This window comes from Amphiura filiformis, chromosome 4, assembly GCF_039555335.1.
Source record: "Amphiura filiformis chromosome 4, Afil_fr2py, whole genome shotgun sequence".
Taxonomy (NCBI): Eukaryota; Metazoa; Echinodermata; class Ophiuroidea; order Amphilepidida; family Amphiuridae; genus Amphiura; species Amphiura filiformis.
In genome coordinates, this window is record NC_092631.1 from 15,420,752 (window position 1) to 15,445,086 (window position 24,335).

The 24,335-nt window shown below is 38.6% G+C and overlaps 1 protein-coding gene across 1 annotated transcript in view; it reads left to right on the forward strand.

The window, feature by feature from the left end:
• The window catches only part of LOC140150002 (uncharacterized), a 105,799-nt gene that overhangs the window by 69,186 nt on the left and 12,278 nt on the right, over positions 1-24,335 (forward strand). The window contains exons 6-9 of the mRNA XM_072172004.1: positions 3,153-3,910; positions 3,993-5,397; positions 15,595-15,669; positions 16,404-16,527. Of these exons, the coding sequence (XP_072028105.1) occupies positions 3,153-3,910; positions 3,993-5,397; positions 15,595-15,669; positions 16,404-16,527 (2,362 nt within the window). The remainder of the gene's footprint in view (positions 1-3,152; positions 3,911-3,992; positions 5,398-15,594; positions 15,670-16,403; positions 16,528-24,335) is intronic.

Below are 24,335 nucleotides of genomic sequence, written 5' to 3' on the forward strand. Positions count from 1 at the left end.
GGCAATTCTAATATCTATACAACTTCTTTCGTATGTGGAAGCTTTTTCTTTTTCTTGGCAGAGATATGTTCTTTTGATACAGTTAATTCTGTTCCAGTATCTGTATTTTGAAGCACTCCCCATATAGACCTAGCTTCTTCCTATTTGTGACTTTCGTTATTTGTAGCAGTGCTGTTAATGTAAAATGTTCATGCATTTAGTTAGTTGAAATGTTTAAGTTTCAAAATTAAGTTGTTAATTGTCTCCTGCTGATTCTAGAAACATGCAGAGTTAATATTTCCAAATAAATTTCAATTAAGACTAAACTTATTATCAAAGTTGCCAACTTAAACGTAGGTAACATAATCATAGAGGTTAAGTCAAAAAGTCCAAAACATACATTGTATGTTTTCTGCATGCTGCTGTATATATGCACAGGTATACATGTAGAAAAAATATGTAATAAATTTGCATGAACAGAAAAAAGTGATTACTTATTATTATTATTATTATTAGTTCTTAAACCTCATCAGTGCAAGCACTATATTTCAGGGGTGCGCAGGGGTCAAAACAAAATACGTACACTAAAATCCTTTTGAAAATAAAATTGAGGTTATCCACTTCACTCATGTGTGACTTCTAACAAAAGGCACTGGTTCCCATAGTATTCCTCATTCAAACTAATTCAATGCACAACCTCGGAGTTACCTGCATGACTTTGGCGGGCTATTTTGAAACAGTCATGGTTGCACATGCAGGTACTTCTTTAGAATGTCCTAAACAAGGTATAGCAGTCATTGATAGGATATGCAGCTTATAGAACATGGATAACCTCTATAAACCAAATAATTAAACCTGCTGGTATGTCAATCTTAAAAACTTTTACATTTCTGTCCCTTGGTTTGAATACTGATATAACTCCATGTTTGCTTCATTCCCAATTAGCATGATAAAGGAATAACATTGAGCAATGCACCAAGTTTGCTCCAATCTATAAATATGATTTTGTTCTCTTTTATTTGGAAAACTAGTTCTGCAATTTTCTGTAAATAGGGAATAGGGCTGTTTCAGGTGATTGGTGATGTATTGACATATGATTTCCTGTGAGTCTGTCTTATGAGGCTATAGATAGGCTTATATAGTAGGTCCTGTAGGGAAACCAATGGCCCAGAAAATTTTTATCAAGATGGTATAGCTGACAACAAAATATGAGAAAGTTGTGAAAGTGATTTGTCTGTTGAAGTAATGGATTGAATTCAAGTAAGTTAATTTTTATATTAATAAAAATGTCAACAAACAGGTGATTTGTCTTAAATGGATTGAATTAAAAAGGTTCATTTTTTGAATTAATTGAAAAAATAAACAAACAAACAAATGATTTCTTGCTATTTGTTACTCATTTTTCTGATGTTTTAATGTCATTATACAAGTGTCTACCCCTTGTAAAGATGCAAACAAGATTTAAGATAAATAGTGCCATCAATGTTCAACTTTACTTAAAAATGAATACAGTTCTACATGCCATCAAACAACCGACAATACCAAATTTCTACCAATACTGTAACACTGTAGATAAACATGACCACCATCACATCGACTATCATGAAATCAAAAATAAGGGTACTGTATGGTATTTTGACATCATTTAATGGAACAGTTTGGTTGAAAAAAAGTGATGGGGGCAATTATTAGAGTGGAGCTTTAATAGAGAATATGGTATATAGTGGCCTAATCTTAAAATTTGATTGTTTTCCTGCAATGCACGCAAGCAGACTGCCTCAACTTCAACAGGAAAATGATATAAGATAATAATCATGTTACTGGTGAATTTCCCTGCTGTACAGGTAGACATGTGATTAGCAAAATAGACTGAACTGGAGGACAAATCAACTGAAAAGCCACCCAATTTTGCTTTATCTATAGGTTTTTATGGGATAAGAAGCTACTGATTTTTGCCATGGCCAGTCATGTTGAAACGTTACCAAAATTTTCATTTAACCATTGGTTTCCATTGAAGATATCTTACACTTCCCACAATGCATTTCTTCCTTGTACTAATTTGCTATTCAGTGCAACATTGGTTGGTAGGAACAAAAATACCTCAATTAACTCATCCAGGTCTTTGCAATTGAGGTATCTTGTCACTATCAACCCATGTTGCACTGAATAGCAAACCAGTACAGGGAAGAAATGCATTGTGGGAAGTGTGAGATATATTCCCTGATTGGTTTCTATATGGGACAAGAATTAGTCAAAAGTTGCGCGGAAAATCTTCAGAAGTCGCCCAATTTGGCTACTAAAATCGGGGGTTTGAAAGCCCTGGGTAGACAAAATAGTTGGTCAAATGTTGTATGAAAAGTCTTCAAAAGTCGCCCAATTGGACTAAAGGGGTTTGAAAGCCCTGGGTAGAATGTGATTTATATCAAAACTTATATAATAATAAACCTTGTATTAGATAATTTGTGTTAACCAGGGTTGAGAGCTGATCTGAATGACCTGATCTGAATGTCAAAATGACCTGATCCTACAAAATGAGTAATATAACTTTGCCAGGGCACTATAGAAGATACAGTCCATTAAACATGACAGAATTCAATAAAAAAACAAAAGAAATTCAAAAGGAGATATTGATTTTTGAAGACTAAAGCCAGGAGCCATCCAAATGTGTTTGTTATGATTTTAAATGTTATAAAACAAGGATTGCAAATATGGAATATCTCAGAAAGTTATTTTTGTCAACTTTATGCTCATTTTGAGAGAGCAGTACATTGTGAGTTAAGGCTTTCTGGTTCTGAACTCTCGATATGTTCCTGTTCAAAGACAGCCTGTCTGGTCCATATCTATGTGCCCTTTCTCAATGTTTTTTTTTTGTTGCTCATTTGTGGGTTGATGCACTTTTAATTGTCTCAATCTCGTTTGTGATATGGTATTCTTCTATTTAGCTGTTCCAGTTGAAATCCATACACCCCTATGGAAGACATGACCTTAATCTCTCACATAGGGAGTATGATTTTCAAATGGAGGTTACCTGATTGGTGACTCCATTTGAAATCTACACTCCCTGTGTGGAAGATTAAGGCCATGTCTTCCATAGGGGGTGTAGCCGGTGTACGGGATTTCAACTAGAATAGTCCATTATCTCAATTCTGTTTTGATTTTTCCTTTTTTTACAGAAATCCAAGGACAGGGACAAAGATAAAGAAGATGGCGCCAGTCCACGTAAGAAAGCCACCATGGGTGATAAATGCAAAATGTGTGGCAAACATGTCTACATGATAGAGCGGCAAGTTGTAGATGGCAAACTGTTCCACCGAGCCTGCTTCAAATGTGACAAATGCTTCACCACTTTGAGGCCTGGATCATATAAGAACACTAAAGATCCAAAGAAGTTTGAATGTCTCCATCATGGGAACGACATGTTTAAACTCAGGTCAAATATGAAGAATCGCGCTGGCAATCGTGCTGGCAGTCGACTAGCCGGGGCCGACGACGATGACGATGACAATGCCATCTGGCGTGTGCAAAGATCGGCTAGTCTGGCGACTAAGCCAACTGTTCAACCACCGCAGCCTCCTTTACACCCAGCCTCAGCAACTCCACATAGTCCAATAAAAGCAACCACAGCTCATCCACCACCTGCAAGACCAGTTTCAAAACCACCACCTGTTCCATCTACTGCAAAGCCTCCCTCTGCTGCTGGTATTCCATTACATCCTCATCTACTAGCTGCAGCAGGTGTAGCATCTGCTAGGTCACAATTTGCAAGTGGAGCAACTCCAGAAGAAACCAGTGTGGAAGAACTGAACCAAACTCAAGATACGACAGGAGATAGTCTGTCTCTGAAATCGGTTACCAGTGATTCAACATCAACAACAAGTAAAGAAGGGTTGACAACCAGTGAAGATTCTCTACTTAAGAAAAGTGATTCACGGTGTCAAAGAAAGATGATGCAGTTATGAAGACTCCAGCTGGACACAAGGATGAGAATATGCACGCTGAGAAATCAGATGCAGAAAAGGCGTCTTCGCTGCACTTTCAAAACAAGGAGATGACAGCATTGATAAGGTGGGTCATGAAGAGCATGAAAATAAAAAAGTGTCTCCTGTTGAAGAGAAAAAAGATGAAAAATGGGAACGTGAACTCGTGAAAGAGAATGTGCAGGACTTGGAAATTGTTGAAAAGAACGAGGCTGCTAGTTTAGACAATAAAGAGGCGGAAATGAAAGAAGCGGAAATGAAGGCGGCTTCACCTGAACTTATCGTTAATGAAAAACCCAATGCGGTGGATGATGACGACGACAGTCTGAACCCATTTGGGGATGATGACGACGAGGATGAAAGTGAGAAAATTTCAAATGAAGTTAAGTCTGATGTAAAGTTAGAAATAACGTTAGAAGAATTTCAAAATCAGAAGAACGAATTGGACATTTCAGTGGAGGACAGCAAAAGAAAAGACAATGACAGCATCGCTTCTGGTGATACCGGCAGCAAGGCTGATAGTGATGTTAAAGGTGCCGGCCATGTTGAAGTGGCCAGGCTCGCTGTCCAGACCCAAGAGTTGGGAGATGATGCAAAGAGCGCTAGCAGCGTCGACGATATCTACGATAATGAATTGAACCCATTTGCCGATGAAGAGGAGGAGGGTGTTGCTCAGCAACCGGATGATTATAAGAAGGAATATAATCCTTTTGATGAATCTGGTTCTGATCAAGATGAGGACTATGATAATAGTCTGAACCCGTTCGGTGATGACGACGAGGACGATACTCCGACAACTCCAAATGGTGCTTATAATCCATTCACTGGTTCCCTCTTAAATCCAAAATCACCAAAATCTGGTAAGAAACCAGACCGGCCACCGCCACCTCGTGCCACACAAGACCAGTCTTCCATGTATCAAGTGAAAACTCGCCAACAAATTCTCCAAGAAATGCATGTCAGTAGGGACACTATAAAACACGGTAACAGCAAAAAGAAGAGACCCGCTCCTAGGCGTCCACCTCCCCCTGGTGAGACAGGTACCCCATCACCATCAAAAGACGTTGGTACACCATCACCATCAAAAGACGGCGCTGTGGCTCCTCCGAGAAGAAGGAAAACAAAAACGAGGAGAGCACCACCGCCGCCACCGACAATGCAAGGTGATAGTCCCCAGAAACCACCCCCACAAAGACCGCCACCTATTACAGTCAGTCCATCTCCCGACAAAGGATCCATTGCCAAACCAACTCCCTCTCCTAGGTTAAGCTTGTTAGCAGATAATAGTGGGACCTCATCGCCAGACCAGTCCCCACCGACACATCCAAGGCTACATATAACGTTCACACCTGATGCTCAAGTAGCATCTGATGGAGAGGATAGACCGACGCCTACAACCAGGAAAAATAGAAGAGCGACAACATGTGGAGTACATCCGAAGGTCAGTAATCTTGTTATTAACAGAAGACTTTGGTGGCGATGTCTTTGCATGCTAATTTAGAGCTGTAGTTTACATACATGTGTATTACTAACAGGAGATCTCTAAGTAGTGATTTCTCTTTTGCATGCTGTTAATCTGTTAAGGTGGGTCGGATGGCAGGGCTATATTTTTTTTCCAGTTTTAGTCATTTAACTAAAAAACAGCAGAATACTTCTTAATATTAATACATTGATTGTATAGGAAATTATAGTCTTGGATGCCAATAATCTTGTGGTTCTTGAGTTAAGGCCAAAAATATACCAAAACTAAAATGGACATCGGGCAGAGAACGCCCCTCATAAAAAGCCTTGGGATCACATTTATACATGTAAAATCCATACAATGTATACCTTTCCTCTTGAGTGTCATCTTTATTTGTCTTAATACTTGAGCACAAGTACTGCTAGGACACGCTCCCCTCCTACTCACCTTAATAGTGGTAGTTCAATACTTGAGCACAAGTACTGCTAGGACACACTCCTCCTACTCACCTTAATAGTGGTAGTTTAATACTTGAGCACAAGTACTGCTAGGACACGCTCCTCCTACTCACCTTAATAGTGGTAGTTTAATACTTGAGCACAAGTACTGCTAGGACACGCTCCTCCTACTCACCTTAATAGTGGTAGTTTAATACTTGAGCACAAGTACTGCTAGGACACGCTCCTCCTACTCACCTTAATAGTGGTAGTTCAATACTTGAGCACAAGTACTGCTAGGACACACTCCCCTCCTACTCACCTTAATAGTGGTAGTTTAATACTTGAGCACAAGTACTGCTAGGACACGCTCCCCTCCTACTCACCTTAATAGTGGTAGTTTAATACTTGAGCACAAGTACTGCTAGGACACGCTCCCCTCCTACTCACCTTAATAGTGGTAGTTTAATACTTGAGCACAAGTACTGCTAGGACACGCTCCCCTCCTACTCACCTTAATAGTGGTAGTTTAATACTTGAGCACAAGTACTGCTAGGACACGCTCCCCTCCTACTCACCTTAATAGTGGTAGTTTAATACTTGAGCACAAGTACTGCTAGGACACGCTCCCCTCCTACTCACCTTAATAGTGGTAGTTTAATACTTGAGCACAAGTACTGCTAGGACATGCTCCCCTCCTACTCACCTTAATAGTGGTAGTTTAATACTTGAGCACAAGTACTGCTAGGACACGCTCCTCCTACTCACCTTAATAGTGGTAGTTCAATACTTGAGCACAAGTACTGCTAGGACATGCTCCCCTCCTACTCACCTTAATAGTGGTAGTTTAATACTTGAGCACAAGTACTGCTAGGACACGCTCCTCCTACTCACCTTAATAGTGGTAGTTTAATACTTGAGCACAAGTACTGCTAGGACACGCTCCCCTCCTACTCACCTTAATAGTGGTAGTTTAATACTTGAGCACAAGTACTGCTAGGACACGCTCCCCTCCTAGTCACCTTAATAGTGGTAGTTTAATACTTGAGCACAAGTACTGCTAGGACACGCTCCCCTCCTACTCACCGTAATAGTGGTAGTTTAATACTTGAGCACAAGTACTGCTAGGACATGCTCCCCTCCTACTCACCTTAATAGTGGTAGTTTAATACTTGAGCACAAGTACTGGTAGGACATGCTCCCCTCCTACTCACCTTAATAGTGGTAGTTTAATACTTGAGCACAAGTACTGGTAGGACACGCTCCCCTCCTAGTCACCTTAATAGTGGCAGTTTAATACTTGAGCACAAGTACTGCTAGGACACGCTCCTCCTACTCACCTTAATAGTGGTAGTTTAATACTTGAGCACAAGTACTGTTAGGACACGCCCCTCCTACTCACCTTAATAGTGGTAGTTTAATACTTGAGCACAAGTACTGGTAGGACATGCTCCCCTCCTACTCACCTTAATAGTGGTAGTTTAATACTTGAGCACAAGTACTGGTAGGACATGCTCCCCTCCTAGTCACCTTAATAGTGGTAGTTTAATACTTGAGCACAAGTACTGGTAGGACATGCTCCCCTCCTAGTCACCTTAATAGTGGTAGTTTAATACTTGAGCACAAGTACTGGTAGGACACGCTCCCCTCCTACTCACCTTAATAGTGGTAGTTTAATACTTGAGCACAAGTACTGCTAGGACACGCTCCCCTCCTACTCACCTTAATAGTGGTAGTTTAATACTTGAGCACAAGTACTGGTAGGACATGCTCCCCTCCTAGTCACCTTAATAGTGGTAGTTTAATACTTGAGCACAAGTACTGGTAGGACACGCTCCCCTCCTAGTCACCTTAATAGTGGTAGTTTAATACTTGAGCACAAGTACTGGTAGGACACGCTCCCCTCCTACTCACCTTAATAGTGGTAGTTTAATACTTGAGCACAAGTACTGCTAGGACACGCTCCCCTCCTACTCGCCTTAATCATCATCATCATCAGTCGGCTGCGGAGCAGGCGACTACAAGCTTTCTCCAACTAATGCGATCTTGGGCAAGCGAAACAATTTTGTTTGGCTGCAGCATCCCTTCAGTATCTCCCAGGAGGTGCTGGACATACTGTAAGTACAGTGTGCTTGTGGCCGTCCCGGTTTCCTCTTCCCATGTGGTGGAATATAAAGCGCATATTCTTTCACAGGCTCGCCATCTTCAAGACGCAGTATATGGCCGAGAAATTTGAGTTGATGAATCTTGACTCTGGCAACCAGTGGAGTGGTGTTGGTCAGGTTGTAGATGGTTTCGTTTGGAATCCGATCCACACGCTTTAATAGTGGTAGTTTAATACTTGAGCACAAGTACTGCTAGGACACGCTCCCCTCCTACTCACCTTAATAGTGGTAGTTTAATACTTGAGCACAAGTACTGCTAGGACACGCTCCCCTCCTAATCACCTTGATAGTGGTAGTTTAATACTTGAGCACAAGTACTGGTAGGACACGCTCCCCTCCTACTCACCTTAATAGTGGTAGTTTAATACTTGAGCACAAGTACTGCTAGGACACGCTCCCCTCCAACTCACCTTAATAGTGGTAGTTTAATACTTGAGCACAAGTACTGCTAGGACACGCTCCCCTCCTACTCACCTTGATAGTGGTAGTTTAATACTTGAGCACAAGTACTGGTAGGACACGCTCCCCTCCTACTCACCTTAATAGTGGTAGTTTAATACTTGAGCACAAGTACTGCTAGGACACGCTCCTCCAACTCACCTTAATAGTGGTAGTTTAATACTTGAGCATAAGTACTGCTAGGACACGCTCCCCTCCTACTCACCTTGATAGTGGTAGTTTAATACTTGAGCACAAGTACTGGTAGGACACGCTCCCCTCCTACTCACCTTAATAGTGGTAGTTTAATACTTGAGCACAAGTACTGGTAGGACACGCTCCCCTCCTACTCGCCTTAATAGTGGTAGTTATACTATTAGCCATATTAACAGAATCCCTAGTTGGTATTTTCTCCATTGCATGCTGTCATTAGAGTGGTAGGTAGTTTATTGGACTATTCCAGTTGAAATCCATACAACCCCTATGGAAGACATGACCTTAATCTTATACACAGGGAGTGTGAATTTCAAATGGGGTTACCTGAATGAGTGACTCCATTTGAAATCTACACCCCTTGTGTGGGAGATTAAGGTCATGTCTTCCATTTGGGTGTATGGATTTCAACTGAATATACCTATTACATGCCAGTTGTAAGTAGCAAGTAGTGGCAATCTGTAATTGTAGTAATATATGTATACTTTGTTTTGGTCAGTCAATCCAAAGTGACACTTTGAGTAACTTTCTGTAACTGAGGATCATTTGAAGCAAAGAGTACAAATAAATATAGTTCAATTGAGAGCAGTGTGGCCCAGTGGTTGAGGTCATTGGCTCTGGTGCAAGAGGTCCCTGGTTCAATTCCCAGTGGAGGCAAATATCAAAATTGAATTGTCGGGCAGATGCAGTGAATGGCAAAGACCTCACAGCCAGTTCCCAGCAGGGTAACAACTTGCTATCTGTACACTCTACAGACAGGGTAGGGTATACAGAGTGTGCACCCTACCCTGGGCCTCTTGGGAGAACTGTGTCTGACATTGAATGATTTACCCGGTTAATTACGAAAGCAAATAAATCAATCAATCAATCAAAAACTTTGAGAGTATCTAGAAGAGTCAAATTGGAGTTGATCAACCAGAACAACTGATTATGCGCAGGGAAAGATGTTATTTCCAATAACTTCAATGCAACCATATCAATGGGACAAACTAATGCCTTAAAGCAATTGCTAATGCAGTAATCCTAAACTCATGCAAATAACTATAAATACAAAACTTGTGACAGGTTTTGATCAAATTCGGTTCCATATTTAGTCTCCTTACACTATGGAACACAATAGCCTAATCCCAATGGCACAGTTCAATCATCTCAATTGAACAATCACAGTGCAAAATTTGACCTCAAGTTGCAGAGTATGAGTTTTTGTACCCAAATTTTCAAAGGTCATTCAATGAATGTGCACATGTATTGGGGTTAAAGAACTGTGCCCTGATAGATGAGCATGTTGTGGATCCTACTGTTAGCATATCATTACACTCTGACAAGGTACAGACCTTGATATTAAAAAAATGTGTCATAGCAGTCACTATGGACCACAATGGCCTCATCCTATTGGCATAGTTCAATAACCTCAATAAAACAATAATAACACAAAATTGACCTCAAGTTGTAGAGTATGAGTTTTTGTACCCACATTTTTAAAGGTAATTCAGTGAATGTAGAAATGTATTGGGGTTAAATAACTGTGGTTCTTAGTGAGTGGTATAATGAAAGTGTTGTAATTGACATCTGTGATATGAAGCCGCTAATTCCTATTTAAGACCCGGCTAAGTCTAAAATAGAAAAAAGAAATCAAAGTAAAATATAAATATTTGACAACTACATGGAAGAAGGAGATATAACCTGTCATTCTTGGTTTGTCTAATGATGAAGACAGGTGCAGTGCCCTTAAAGGGGTAATCAGGGTTTGTCTAATGATGAAGACAGGTGCAGTGCCCTTAAAGGGGTAATCAGGGTTTGTCTAATGATGAAGACAGGTGCAGTGCCCTTAAAGGGGTAATCAGGGTTTGTCTAATGATGAAGACAGGTGCAGTGCCCTTAAAGGGGTAATCAGGGTTTGTCTAATGATGAAGACAGGTGCAGTGCCCTTAAAGGGGTAATCAGTATTTTGCTAAATCCAAAATGCCTTTAAAGCCATAATGTATGATTTGATCAAATTTTAATGTTGTTATTCTTCACTCAAAATGCTGAAATGATATTAGTAATAACTGTCAAAAGTTTCTGTCCAATTGAAGCCGAAATAACAAGATAACATGAAAGAATCCACACCTGGCTGTTTTGTCCATTTTGACCTAATTATTGAGTGAGTTATGACTTTATGGAGAAATTGCTCTGTTACCTGACAAGCAAAATGAATTTGGCTGATTCCAGAATGTAGGTGTAAGTTGGGACATGTGTCAGACAAAAAATCAGGTTTGAAAAGAAATAACCAATTATAATAATTTTACCAAAATTTACCACAATTCTGCATAATTCTGGCCTGGACGTGTGTTAGATTAGGAATGTCCATGCCAAATCATATATTATTAGTTTAAAACCCACGCAAATGGCGTAATATTGGTAAATACTACAAAGTTAACCCCATGAGCACTACCTGCCGATCTAACATTGCTTCTGATTGGTCAGTTAGATGATTTTGTCCATGCAATTTTGTGATATCAGACATGCAGCAAATGCCAGCGCTGCCATCTTGGATTTGAACCTGGAACTGAATCATATTTTGCGATATTCACCCAAATTTTCAGGCTTTTTCATAGAAAATTTACCTCTAATAAACACCCCCTTTAGACAATATCATGCCACCAGGGTGTTTCTTAGGAACAAGATAGTAATGAATTATTTGAGCAGTTAGATAAACTTTTTAAAGTTGTACAAAATATGCAAGCATGCCCCTTTAACTAGAAACATGAATAGAATTATTCTTCCCCCACAACTTATGATAGAATTATTTTCAAGCATTATCGCAGGATCTTTTGGCATATTTTAAGAAACTTTTTTGTACCTTTCAGGAGAACATGACAATCATGCTCACTCGTACTGTAACCACATTATAAAGTTAGTTACATGTAGAGGTTGCACGAATTGTTAATGTATGTCGTAATTTAGTATTTATTTATTGGATATAATATTTATGTGTATTACACTTGTTGGCTTGGCGTGTGTATCTTTAAAAAAGAACTTTTACGAATATGCTGGTGAGTTTTTTATTATTTTGATATATTTTTAGTAAATAACATTCATTGTAGTAATTAACACATTTATTCATTGCATGATTAGAATTTGTTATTAAAACCCAAGGGCATTTCTTGGGCACAGTGTGTCATACCCTTAATTGCACGAATCAACTCCCAAATGATTTCAACTTTTTAAAAATATCTTTAAAAGTACAATGTATTTAATTATAAAGAGATGGGCATGTCATATGTTGTGTTGTAGATTAATTATTTAGAGCATATGGTACCAGTTATCAATATGTGATGCGATCAAGCAAAATCAGTCGGAACTCTTAACAAAGCTGGATTTTGCAGAAAACCACATTGAAATTGAACAACCAGTTACAAAGATATGAGCAATTAAAGAGTTTCCAAAACAAAAGGAAACATTTCCTTTTTTTGGCTATATCTCAAAATCAATATGTCCGAGTTCTGACTGATTTCGCTTGATCACATCACATATAATAGTTATCTAATCCTGTGTTTATTGGTTATATAACCTTAAATGTGTAAAAGAATACTGGTTTGGGTCTAAGTGCCATAACATTTGGCTGTTCCAGTTGAAATCCATACACCCCCTATGAAAGGCATCTCTTCACATAGGGGGTGTAGGTTTCAAATGGAATCACACCATTTGAAAATGGAATAGCCTATTTATTTATGAGGTGTTTGCCAAAGTGTGTGTCTTGTTTATCGTGTAAAAAGAACAGTGTCAGACCTAAATCATCATTCATATGATGCTACATGGTTAGGTTAGCGAATGAGGTATCATTGTTTTATAGCTTTTCATTATGTGATTCCAACAGCCAATCAGCACCCCTCTTCCATGTTTATGCAGTGCACATGCTCAAGTGGTGAAAAAGTGCACAACTTCTCTGATAACTAGTGTAGTTTTACAATACAAAACATGTCGTTGTTTTGATCATGTGATCGTCAAGAATAAATACATAATACATTAACATGTAAATCATTTTGGGACACTCGGTATACCACATGATAATTGTCAAAATGTTAACAAGCTTTTGTTTGGAGTATGTGCTTCTGACCATTTAATAGACCCTCAGGGATTTCAGCTTTGGCAAGTTTATTCTCAGAATGGCAATAATTGTCAAAATGCCATCATTTTGTTCCTAGTGAATCATGTTGTGTCACATTTCTGAACTGGAAGAAAAAAGGCTAAAGCAAGCAAAAACATTTATGAGAATTATCGTGATTGCATATAGCTTTATTTATACATGTCCAAATTTGCAGGAATTTTCTTGATTCACTTAATTCTTTAATACATGACTTTCATTAAATTAATCACTTGCAGGCTATGCTAGCAGATCTATGCTTCCAATAAAGGTGCAAAAATCTGAATTTTGGTGATTTGTTACAATTTTCTTAAGAGCATTAACCTTAGTAAATTCTGTTTGGGGTAATGGGAATATCAAATAGAATAGCCCATTGCCTGTGTAAGACCCAAATCAGTAATGAGCAACATATATATGTGATGTGATCAAGCCAAATCAGTCTGAACTCAGAAATATTGATTTTGAGATATAGCCAAACGAAGAAAGTATTTCCTTGTGTTTCCTATTGTTTTGGAAACTTTTTAACTGCTCACATCTTTTGAACTGGTTGTCCACATTAAATGGGATTTTCTGCAAAATATAGCTTTGCAAATGATGTTTACAATCCTATAAGAAACTGAAAATTGAATTGGCCGACTTCAGACTGATTTTGCTTGATCACACCATAATATATGCTGGTGAAATGAGAGTTTTGCATTTGAAACAAGAACCTCTATTTGGACCCTGATTTGAATACTCCGGTGAATATTGAGTCAGCCATGGAGCAGTTTACTGTGATAGGCTTGTATCAGTCTAACATCTGTGTGTGACTGTTTCCAAACAGTTTGATGAGGAAATATGAAAAAAATTGATGATCGTTTATAACAAATCATTCCGTTTTTCTCCTGACTCATTCACTAAAACGTGCGCCCACCTAACGTTAAAGTTCCAAACTTATAATTTTGGTAGTAATACTGTGTAATTTGTCCCTACATTGTATTGCTGTTATTTATTTGTAATAATAATATAGTGTCAAATGTATCACACAAAATGTTATTTTGTCTATTTCCCCATTTTAAATTTAATAGACCATTTACAACTTAAGTAATATTATAAGGTATTGTTGTTGCTATTTCAAAATTTCAATTTTATGAATTTTGTTGGTACCAGGGTATAATTATGAAAATTATATTAAGATAGGGCTTATGAATAAAAAAAAAAGATGCTATGATATAACATCATACAACTGATCATAAAATGCACAAAACCATGTAATTGCATTCTTTCAGCATGATTTTATTACTCTGAGTTTTACGCCCTAATGGCGATCATCTGATAAAAATTGCTGTTAAGGGCAGAGTAATGGGAGAGAACATGGACCTTTTCGAGCATCATTATTTCTGAATTGTATCGCCAAAGTATATAAAACTATACATTTTTGGAAGGGAAATGAGTCAAGGAATCCCATGGTGACGTCAGATTTTTTCAAAAATCTCGAGTTTTTGATAAAATCACAAAAATCACTTTTTACCCCAATTTTTTGTGACAACTTAAAAAAAATCAGTTCGGAGTAAAAAAAATCAGTTAGCTTTTAATGAAGAAGAGACATGAACTTAGGGAAGGTTTTTTATTTTTTGAAATTAGGCTCTTTTTTGAAATATTGAAAAAACATGTGAAAAAAGCAATTTTGTCATTCTATTCAGCTAAAAATTGCACATAATGGTGTATATTTTTGTTTAAAACAAATATTTTGAAAAAATGAGAAAACCTTCCCTAGACTTTGATGTACTCTAAACGATAGTGCAAAAAGTTTACCCTTTGCTTGCATATTTTTCGAGTTATCTTGTCACAAAAATCATGCAATATTGTCAAAAGTGAACTATGAGAAATCGATGTTTTAGTAAAAAAAATGTCAAACTTATGCACAAAATGACCTTATATGTTAAAACGGCAAGACTTTCACGCTGAAAAGCTGTACATGGTGCATGGTCTTAATATGCATCTTTTTGCAACAATGAATTTATAATGTCTGCTTTTAGTCCGCCAAAATTCAACATAATTAAAAAATCAAGTGGCATTTTGACTGCAAATTTGTGTTTGTTTACACCGCATTTGCCGGCGTTAAAAACATACCGGATGCGCCTTGACTGCGTTGGACATACACACGTAATCACAATATTTCGCATTCGCGCATTTCTGACTCATTATTTCCCGCCAATTTACTAAGCTGTCTTGAGCCATGTGACTTTTTAGAGTTGAATCAAGCAAAAATACGTGTAAATATTAACAAGTTGTATTTTATCAGTTTCAAGTGAAAGAATACATCTTAGTGTTGATAAAAATCAAGAAATCTCAAATTCGGGCGTGGACGAATGTGTCTTCCATTACTCTGGCCTTAATTCCATGGTTTTGTGTTTTTTTATTACCTCCTCTACTGTAGAATAGTATTAGTATCAAGCACTTTTTCATCTGGTTTTGATTGAATATAATATGTGGCCCACTTTGATCCATTCAGGTCGAAATATTGAAAATTGAGTTACTACCATTATTAACTTGCTCAGTACCTGCACTTACTGATGGTGAATCCCCAGGTCTCTTGAATACTTGGTTGCAAAGTTATGAACCTTTTACATATCCATTTTCTTATGCTTTTTATTGTTTTTTCTCCTCACTTTTTCGCAGTTTCATTATTGCCGACTTTAGCCTGATTGGGTCAGATCTGGTCACTACATGATCCTATATATTTTTGCCCCATCAGATCTTTGTGTTTAAGTTTCTTTATACGTTACTGATGTATGAATTTTTGTTTCTACTGCAGAAGTCTATTTCACCAAGCAGGTTATCAATGGTTGCTAAAAGAAAAGCACCGCTACCTCCCGCCATCAAGAGAGATGTAAGTCTATTTCTATTTTCTAATCATTTTTTATGTTGTGTCAAATCTTGGAATCAATTTAACCCTTACAAAACTTACTTCTTCTCAGTGCTTGGTTTTGAACCCCCAACCCCTCTGGTGCTAGATAGACCAGTGGCATAGTGTCATAGGGGCAGGCTGGCATGTGTCTTACAATCGATTTGAAAATTTAGAAAATTGCCAAAAAATGGCTTGTGCACCCCACCATCAGGCCCGGTTCCCCCAATCATGGTCAATGCCCCACCCCCAATAGGATGACTGGCACTACTCCACTGAGACACATAAACGGTGATAGCTTGCCACAGTGGCGTGCGCAGCACATTGAAAGTGGCGGGACCAGGTTGTTCAGTTCCCCCAAATGGAGTCTGATTAGGAGTGTAAGGTGCCCCTTGAAACTTTGTGGTTTTAGCATTTTAAAAGGCTAAGGAATCCTATTTTGAGGGGGCAAATTTTGATGTTTTTGCACTGTCAAAAGTGACGGACTCTTTCATAAATACTTTTTTCCCGAATGACTGATTGCCCCCGAATGACCAACAAAAGTGGGGGGTCTGTGCCCCCTGCCCTCCCCCCTTTGCGCACGCCACTGGCGTGCCACGGGCAATACCTTGGGCAGGCTTTCAGTGAAAATCTGTGTTTAAGCCCTAAATGCATCACGCAAGTTCCTTGCCATGGCAAAAATGCCCCTTTTCACTCATTTTTTGGTCATGCATTTTCAGGTAACTAAAGATCATGAGGATCCTCAACAAATTCAAAACGAACTGACTGACAATGAGAAACAACAAAGGGAGTTGGAACAAAGGGGCATTGAGTTAGAGAACAAACTCAGGCAAACAATGGAAGGTAAGTTGTTGCTTCAGTGTTCGCTCATCAAAAGTGTTGGAACACTTTCAATAGGGTAATGTAAAATTGTAAATGAGCTCCCCATTCCCCCCGAACAATGTTGAATCATGTAATGTTACTCATATACACCTAGCAGTACCCAACATTGATTGGTGGGGAAAGGATTTGCAAGGTTAAAGAAGCCTGAAGGGTTAGGCTTGACACCAAATAAGTGGCATTAGGGAGGTAAAGTTCTACCTGAAACACCAGAAGATGGTACATTCTAATAATTCGTCTTTTCCCTGACAAACTTTGATGCTCTGTATGCTGGCCATAGACTTCAATATAAAAAGTCCCAAGTTTTAAGGTATTTTCTCAAAATATCAAGAGCTATCTCAAAAACCACTGAACCAATACTAGGCTTGTTTGTACTCATTTTAATGCATTTTTCATGCTGATTCCAAATATGGTCATGAAAATAGACTATTCTGAAATTTTTTGATTTTTAAAGAAAATTTTAAACTTGTCATCTGCAGTTGACACCTGCATGGAGAGCATTGAAATCAATTTATATTTGGGTACATGCAATGTTTGTGCCACATAAATTTTTCACTTTCCACTCTCTTTCAAGCATGCACACAATTTGCAATTGACATAAAAATTATTTAGTGTAAGTTTATGCAAAATTAAAAAAAAAAGTAAAAAGTATTTGAAATTGTTGCAGCACACAAAATGAATCATGTGGAAAAAACAATTTCCCTTCCACAAGCAACATTACAAAGCAACATTGAACGTGATTAATGTAGGTAAACTTTGCGGCTTCCATCCAGTAAAAATTGGACCAGGCAAGTCTAAATGATAAGGAAATCTAAATAGGAAACCACTGGTGAATAGTTTGTCAGTCAATTTGTTGAACATTTAGAGCAAGGCATGGCCATGTGATTTACAGTGAGTGTACTTTCATATCAATTTGGCTATTGCAGTTGAAATCCATACTCCCTGTGTGGAATACAGGACCTTAATCTCCCATATCAAGTGGGAGTTGCCCATTTAAGGTAACCCTATTTAACGACAACTAAAGATCTAGAACAAAAACTAACAACAACACAGCGAGCCATGGAAAGACATACACATGTATGCTGAACATAACTTTACGTGACAGAATCAGAAACAGTGACATAAGAAGTAAAACTTGAGTCAAAGACATCATGGAAAGGATCGGTGAAGCAAAATGGAGATGGACAGGACATGTAGCAAGAAAAAAATGACAATAGATGGACAAAAAGAGTCACCGAGCGGCAACCAAGAACAGGAAAGCGTAGAAGAGGAAGGCAAAGACGAAGATGGCGAGACGACTTAACAGCATATAGAGGCACCACTTGGGCAAGGGATGCGCAAGACAGACAGAAAGGGAAGATTCTTGAAGAGGGCTTCATACTACAGAGGATGAAACAGCCTAGGTGAGGTGAGGTAACCCTATTTGAAATGCATACTCCTTGTGTGGGAGATTAAGGTCATGTCTTCCATAGGGGGTGTATGGTTTTCAACTGGAATAGCTCCAGGTACCTGGTGGAGCAGAACATGAAACATTCACACTTGACTGGTAAGGTGATGAAGTCATATATGAAGAGTGCAGGCACATAACGTTATACATCAACTAATTGGGGCATAAAAACGCTTACTGCATGGGCTGCCTTGAACTCTTTAATACTCTTTGTGCTTACCATATAGGCTTCAACATAAAAAGTCCCAAGTTTTGAGATATTTTCTCAAAATATCAAGAGCTATCTTAAGAACCATTGAACCAATACTAGGCTTGTTTGTACTCATTTTATTGCATTTTTCATGCTGATTCTAAATATGGTCATGAAAATTGACAATTTTGAAATTTTTTGAATTTTTGGGGAAAAAATTGGAACTTGTCGTCTGCAGTTGACACCTGCATGAAAAGAGTTAATAATGATACAAAATATAAATAACAAAAGGCAGCTATCAGAGTCAAATCTTTTTCCCGCATAAACATAACAAAGTAGGTTATCAGACTATCTTGTAGATGGACATGCTACCTGTGTAGTTGATATGTCATGGGCAATGTTACATCATCATGCATGCATGCAATGGTACAAAGGATTCAAACTCATCTTAGATGACAGGAATATGGTAATTATACTTGACACATTTATGTGTCAGCAAATTATAGCAAATTAATAATCATATGTAGGCCTGTGACATTCACACATGCTCATCATGGTTGTAGTGCCTACATGACATAGCACAGTTAGACAATAAACGATAGGAATTTTTGTTTTTACTATCCTCTACCGTGTGATGGACGACAGGCAGGTCCAGTATTTCGAGCAGTGGATGCCAACTATGTTAAAATGTTATTGGACCTGCCTTTCGTCTATCACATGAAATTCAGCGCTAACAAGCTAAGCCACTGACTAAGAATTCATGTTGAAAAACAATTCTTATATATTGTATGTATATGAATAAAGCATCGTTAAGTATGATGCACTTTTCATCAAACTAGAAATAGTCACACATTTTTTATCATTTGCCGAATGTGACCACTCCTAGCCATCCATAGGATGCCCTAGTACAGGGATGTTCCCAGAACCTATCAACCCATAGGGGCTAGGAGGAGAGAGCAGAGTGGCTGAAATGGGCTCTTCCATTTGAAATATGTCACACCCCTCTGGAAGAGTTAAGAAAAGTCTTCCACAGAGGGAGTATATTTTTAAAATTGAATTGGCAAGATTTAATTATTTTGAAACACATACTCCCCATGTATGGCTTTACCTATATACTCCATCTATGGAATACTTTAGCTAAATCTTCCATAGGGGTTTTGATTTCAAGTGGAACAGCCCAATGTGCCCCAAATAGTGTGATTTGGTATTAAGGGGGTACTACACCCCTGACCAATTTTGTGCCTATTTTTGCATTTTTCTCAAAAAATTATAGCACATTGGTGACAAGTAAGATATGCATATTATAGGGGCAAGGACTACAACTACTGTCCTGAAAATGCAGCAACTCAAAGCAAGTAGTTATTGATTTATTGATCAAATATTGGCTTTCCCTCATTTTTGACTGTAACTCCACAACTGTTGTCTGTGCTGAAATAAAATTTCCAGTGCAGTAGTTGTGTAGTCCTTGCCCCTATAATGTACATATCTTACTTGTCCCCAGTGCGCTATATTTTTTGAGAAAAATGCAAAAAATAGGCACATAATTGGGCAGGGGTGTAGTACCCCCTTAATGTATAGAAAAACACTCCCCCAGCCACCCCAGGCCGCTCACTATAGAACTTGATTTTGTCACTTGAAAATTGCAATATAATTGACGAAATTTGATCAAAGCCACAATTTGGTATGCAATTTTAAAAAGGAATTAGTTTCACCCAATTTTTGGGTGTAAAGCATCCAGTTGTATCATTATTAGGTTTTGGATCCTATATTTTCACTCACTTGAATTCATCAAAACATATCAAAACCGGAACCCCGGGGGGGTCAATCCCATTGTGGCCTGTACACCATCCGCGATAATGAAAACGCGTAAAACACGTTTGATGTTAGGAATGAAATCCCTGTCGTTTTAGCCAAGGGTTAAATCCTTGTTTAGGGTGCTTTTCAAAAGTTGATTATCGCGAATGGTGTACAGGCCACAAAGGGAGTGACCCCCCCCCCCCCGGGACCGGAACCCATTTATACACCTGGGTGGTGAGAGGAATTAAGGGTGTAGAGCCTTGTCTCAGTGCTCAACACTTTGGCGCCACAGGGATTGGAACCCACAACCTCAAGCTACTTCGTGATATGAGTTAAAGTCTTAGAACACAGTGTCCATGCATGGTGTGCATGATATGCCATTGCCATGCTCCAGTATCATAGACATAATTAGAGTGTTTCCATACGCTAGGTTCATCTATCAGGGCACAGTCCTTTAACCCCAATACATTTGTAGGCCCATTCCATTCCGTCAACTCCAGGGATGTGCACCGCAGCACCTCTTCAATTTTTTTCTTTTTCTGTGTGGTGGTAGATATTGTTGAAAGTAAAATCCGAAAATTTGAGCTTCATACTCCATTTCGTTTTTCCGTGGCATCAATTTGAAATTTAGAGGGATCAGCGTAAAAAATGTGTCGCGACGCGAAAGACGATGTTTGGAGGTCCATAAATGTATAAAGGGAACCATTTACAACTTTGACAAGTATGTATCAAAATTGTGTACAATTCTAATCTGGCATCAGAATGCAAACTCTTTACTTTAAAAGATGTGTCAAAATGCAACCGTCCATCGACCAACTTTGTCCTCAAAAGTAAATATTTTATTGTCCATTTTGTCCAAGGACCTTTGGTAACATACTCTGAAGTTGATGGTTAGGCGAGATATTACCCAAAAAACCCCAATGTCTTTTTTGTACATTGGTTTTCAGGGGGATCAAAACTGGTACAAAAATGTACAATTGGGAGAGTTTTGCATGGCTAACATCTCAGCTAAAAGTATTCTCCATAGGTCATCAATATCAAAATTGTGTACAACTCTATGGAGAATAAGATGTAATGAGTCCCAAAGCCAATATCTCTCAGAAAGGATGGTGCTGTCTGACATTGGTGGGGGTCAAAAAAATTGGGGTTTGCATGGAATATCTCAGCTAAAAGTATTCTAATAGGCTCAATATTTAAGAGTAATGTCCTACTTTTGGACAATAAAATTTTTTTTACTTTTGGAGTTTTGACCCCCAAAGTTGGTCCTGGATGGACGAAGTTGCATTTTGAGGGCCCTATATCTTTTAAAGTAAAGGAGTTACAAGTTTTCTGATGCCAGATTTGAATTCTACACAAATAATACCCCAGAATACATACTTTTCAAAGTTGTAAATGGTTCCTTTTATACATTTATGGACCTCCAACGTTGTTTCATGTATGCGACACATTTTTACGCTGACCCCTAAATTTCAAATTGATGCCACGGGACAACGAAATGGAGTATGCAGCTCAAATTTTCGGGACTGTACTTTCTCATCAATATCTACCACCCCCCACAAAATGAAAAAAATTGAAGAGGTGCTGCGGTGCACATCCCTGGAGTTGACATGGAATGGGTCTGTAGCTATTTGTACATTCATTGAATAACCTATGAAAATTTGGGTACAAAAACTCCTACTCCGCAACTTGAGGTCAAATTTTTCACTATGATTGTTTAGTTGAGGCTATTGAACTATGCCATTGGGATGAGGCCATTGTGGTCCATAGTGATACACGCATAATATTAGCGCTTTGGCAGGAACCTGTTTATTAATCTCGGCACCTTGTGCATTAGATATTACTGATTAGCTTGTCTAGTATAATTTATAGGCTTGTTGTTGCCACTTTGAAACTGATCCATTTTATGATACGCTATGCTCAATATAGTATCATGCTTGATGAAAATGTAGATATATGTTTTCATGCATCATATGTGGCACCTTGTATCTTAGATGTTGCTATTAAAAAATTTAGACACTTTTTAATAAGCTTTTAAATAGTTAAAGCTATTTTGAGACTTGGGCCTTATGCTCAATCAAATTAGCAAGCTTCACAATACAGATTTTTAAATACTTTAACTCTTGCTTAGAAAGGATCCTTCTAATTATACTGGCACCTATGTATCTGATATGATGATTAATGAGGCTAGGAATCCTATAGAGTTACACCATTAGCTATTTCAGTTGAAATCCATATACCACCTGTGGAAGACATAACCTTAATCTTCCACACAGGGAGTTTGAATTTCAAATGGGGTACATGAATGGGTGACTCCATTTGAAATCTACACCCCTTGTGTGAGAGATTAAGGCCATGTCTTCCGTAGAGGGTGTATGGATTTCAACTGGAGTAACCTGGATCCAACCAGGCCCAAGGCGGCAGTTGTGAAGCTGAGATACAGACAGGAATAGAGAGTAATAAATAATAAAATACATTAGAAATTTCCATTGTAAGAGATGATATGCTTGGGATGTAAGATATACAGCAATAGCCTACTTGGTTACTGCCACCAGTTGATGAGGACCTTGACCTACCTTGACCTACATGTATAGCACTCACTCCAACCTGGGGTTTGAGTGGTGCCATCTGCTTCATGATGATGGTCTTGACCTACCTTGGCCTATGGCATTCACTCCAACCGGGGCTGAGTGGTACCATCTGCTTCATGATGATGGCCTTGACCTATCTTGACATATGGTATTCACTCCCAACCTGGGGTTGAGTGGTGCCATCTGCTTCATGGTTCCTGCTACTTCCTTCCGTCTTTAGCACCTAGAGCGTGCTTGCTCAGACCAGAGAGATAATTACGATAAATGTCACTAATTGATGATGACCTTGACCTTTGGCATTCATTCCAACCTGGTGTTGAATGGTGCCACCTGCTTCATGGTATCCTGCCATTTCCTTCTGTCTTTTGCTAGCTTGCCAGCACAGACCATAGAGATAATATGCACTTTGTTACAGTAACTGTCGCTAATTAATGATGGCCTTGACCTACCTTGACCTATGGCATTCACTCCAACCTAGCGTTGAGTGGTGCTATTTGCTTCATGGTGTCCTGTCACTTCCTTCTGTCTTGAGCACCTAGCGTGTTTGCTCAAACCAGAGAGATAATGTTCACTTTGTTACGGTCTGCTTTCAGGTAGTCACACCATATTTTTGATGGTCTCCATCTTGGATGGTTGTCAGGGATATGCGCCTCAAATGCTAATTTGAGAAAGCGTGACAGTTGATGATGATAGGAAATAAATTTTCAGGTTTTTTTTAATCATTTTTTTTTGCCTGGTTGGATAGATTGTGTCACATAATGGGTCTTGAAGCTTGTCTCGGATTGTCTTGGGAATACATGATACACCATGCCCAATCATGCTTGTAGTAATAGTGTTACATTACAGTTATCTGTGAGCTGAGGCAGGACTCTGTAGATTATCTAAGTAGCTCACTTACCACGTATGAAGGCTATTCCAGTTGAGATCCATACACCCCTAGCTATGGTAGACCTTAACCTCCCACACAGAGAGTGTGGATTGGATTTCAAACGGGGTTATCTGAATTGGTGACTCCATTTGAAATCTATACTCCCTGTGTGGGAGATTAAGGTAATGTCTTCTATAGGGGGTGTATGGATTTCAAATGGAATTGCCCAAAGCTGCACCATGTGTATATCTTGAGGCCTGTGATGTGATGCTCCAATGTCGCCATTTCAGTATTTTTTGAGCAGAAATATGCGGCTAAAACCGTTAATTTTTGAGCTGAAATTTGCAGCTAATAACATAATTTTTGAGATGAAATATGCAGAGAACTTAATTTGAGCACATACTGATACTGCCGGAATCAAAACATTCCTGTATTATATGTTAGCGATCACGGAATAGACTTTAATTTCCTGTTCCACTTCAGCTAGACATGAATTTAGTTTTTAAATGTACATCAAAACATTCCTGAATGTTGGTGATTATGCATACAGACATTTATTATGTTACAATGGGTATTCCAGTTAAAATCCATACACTCCCTGTGGAAGACATAACCTAAACCTTCCACACAGGGAGTGTGAATTTCAAATAGGGTTACCTAATTGGGTGGCTCCAATCGAAATCTACACACTCCCTGTGTGGGAGGTTATAGCTAGGTCATGTCTTTCACAGGGGGTGTATGGATTTCAACTGGAATAGCCCATTTTATCTAGATGTGGAATAAGTTTTTAAATGAACATGTATCAAAACATTGGGCTATTCCATTTAAAATTCACAGAACCCCTGTGGAAGATTTTGGAAATATGTTCTATAAGGGGAATAT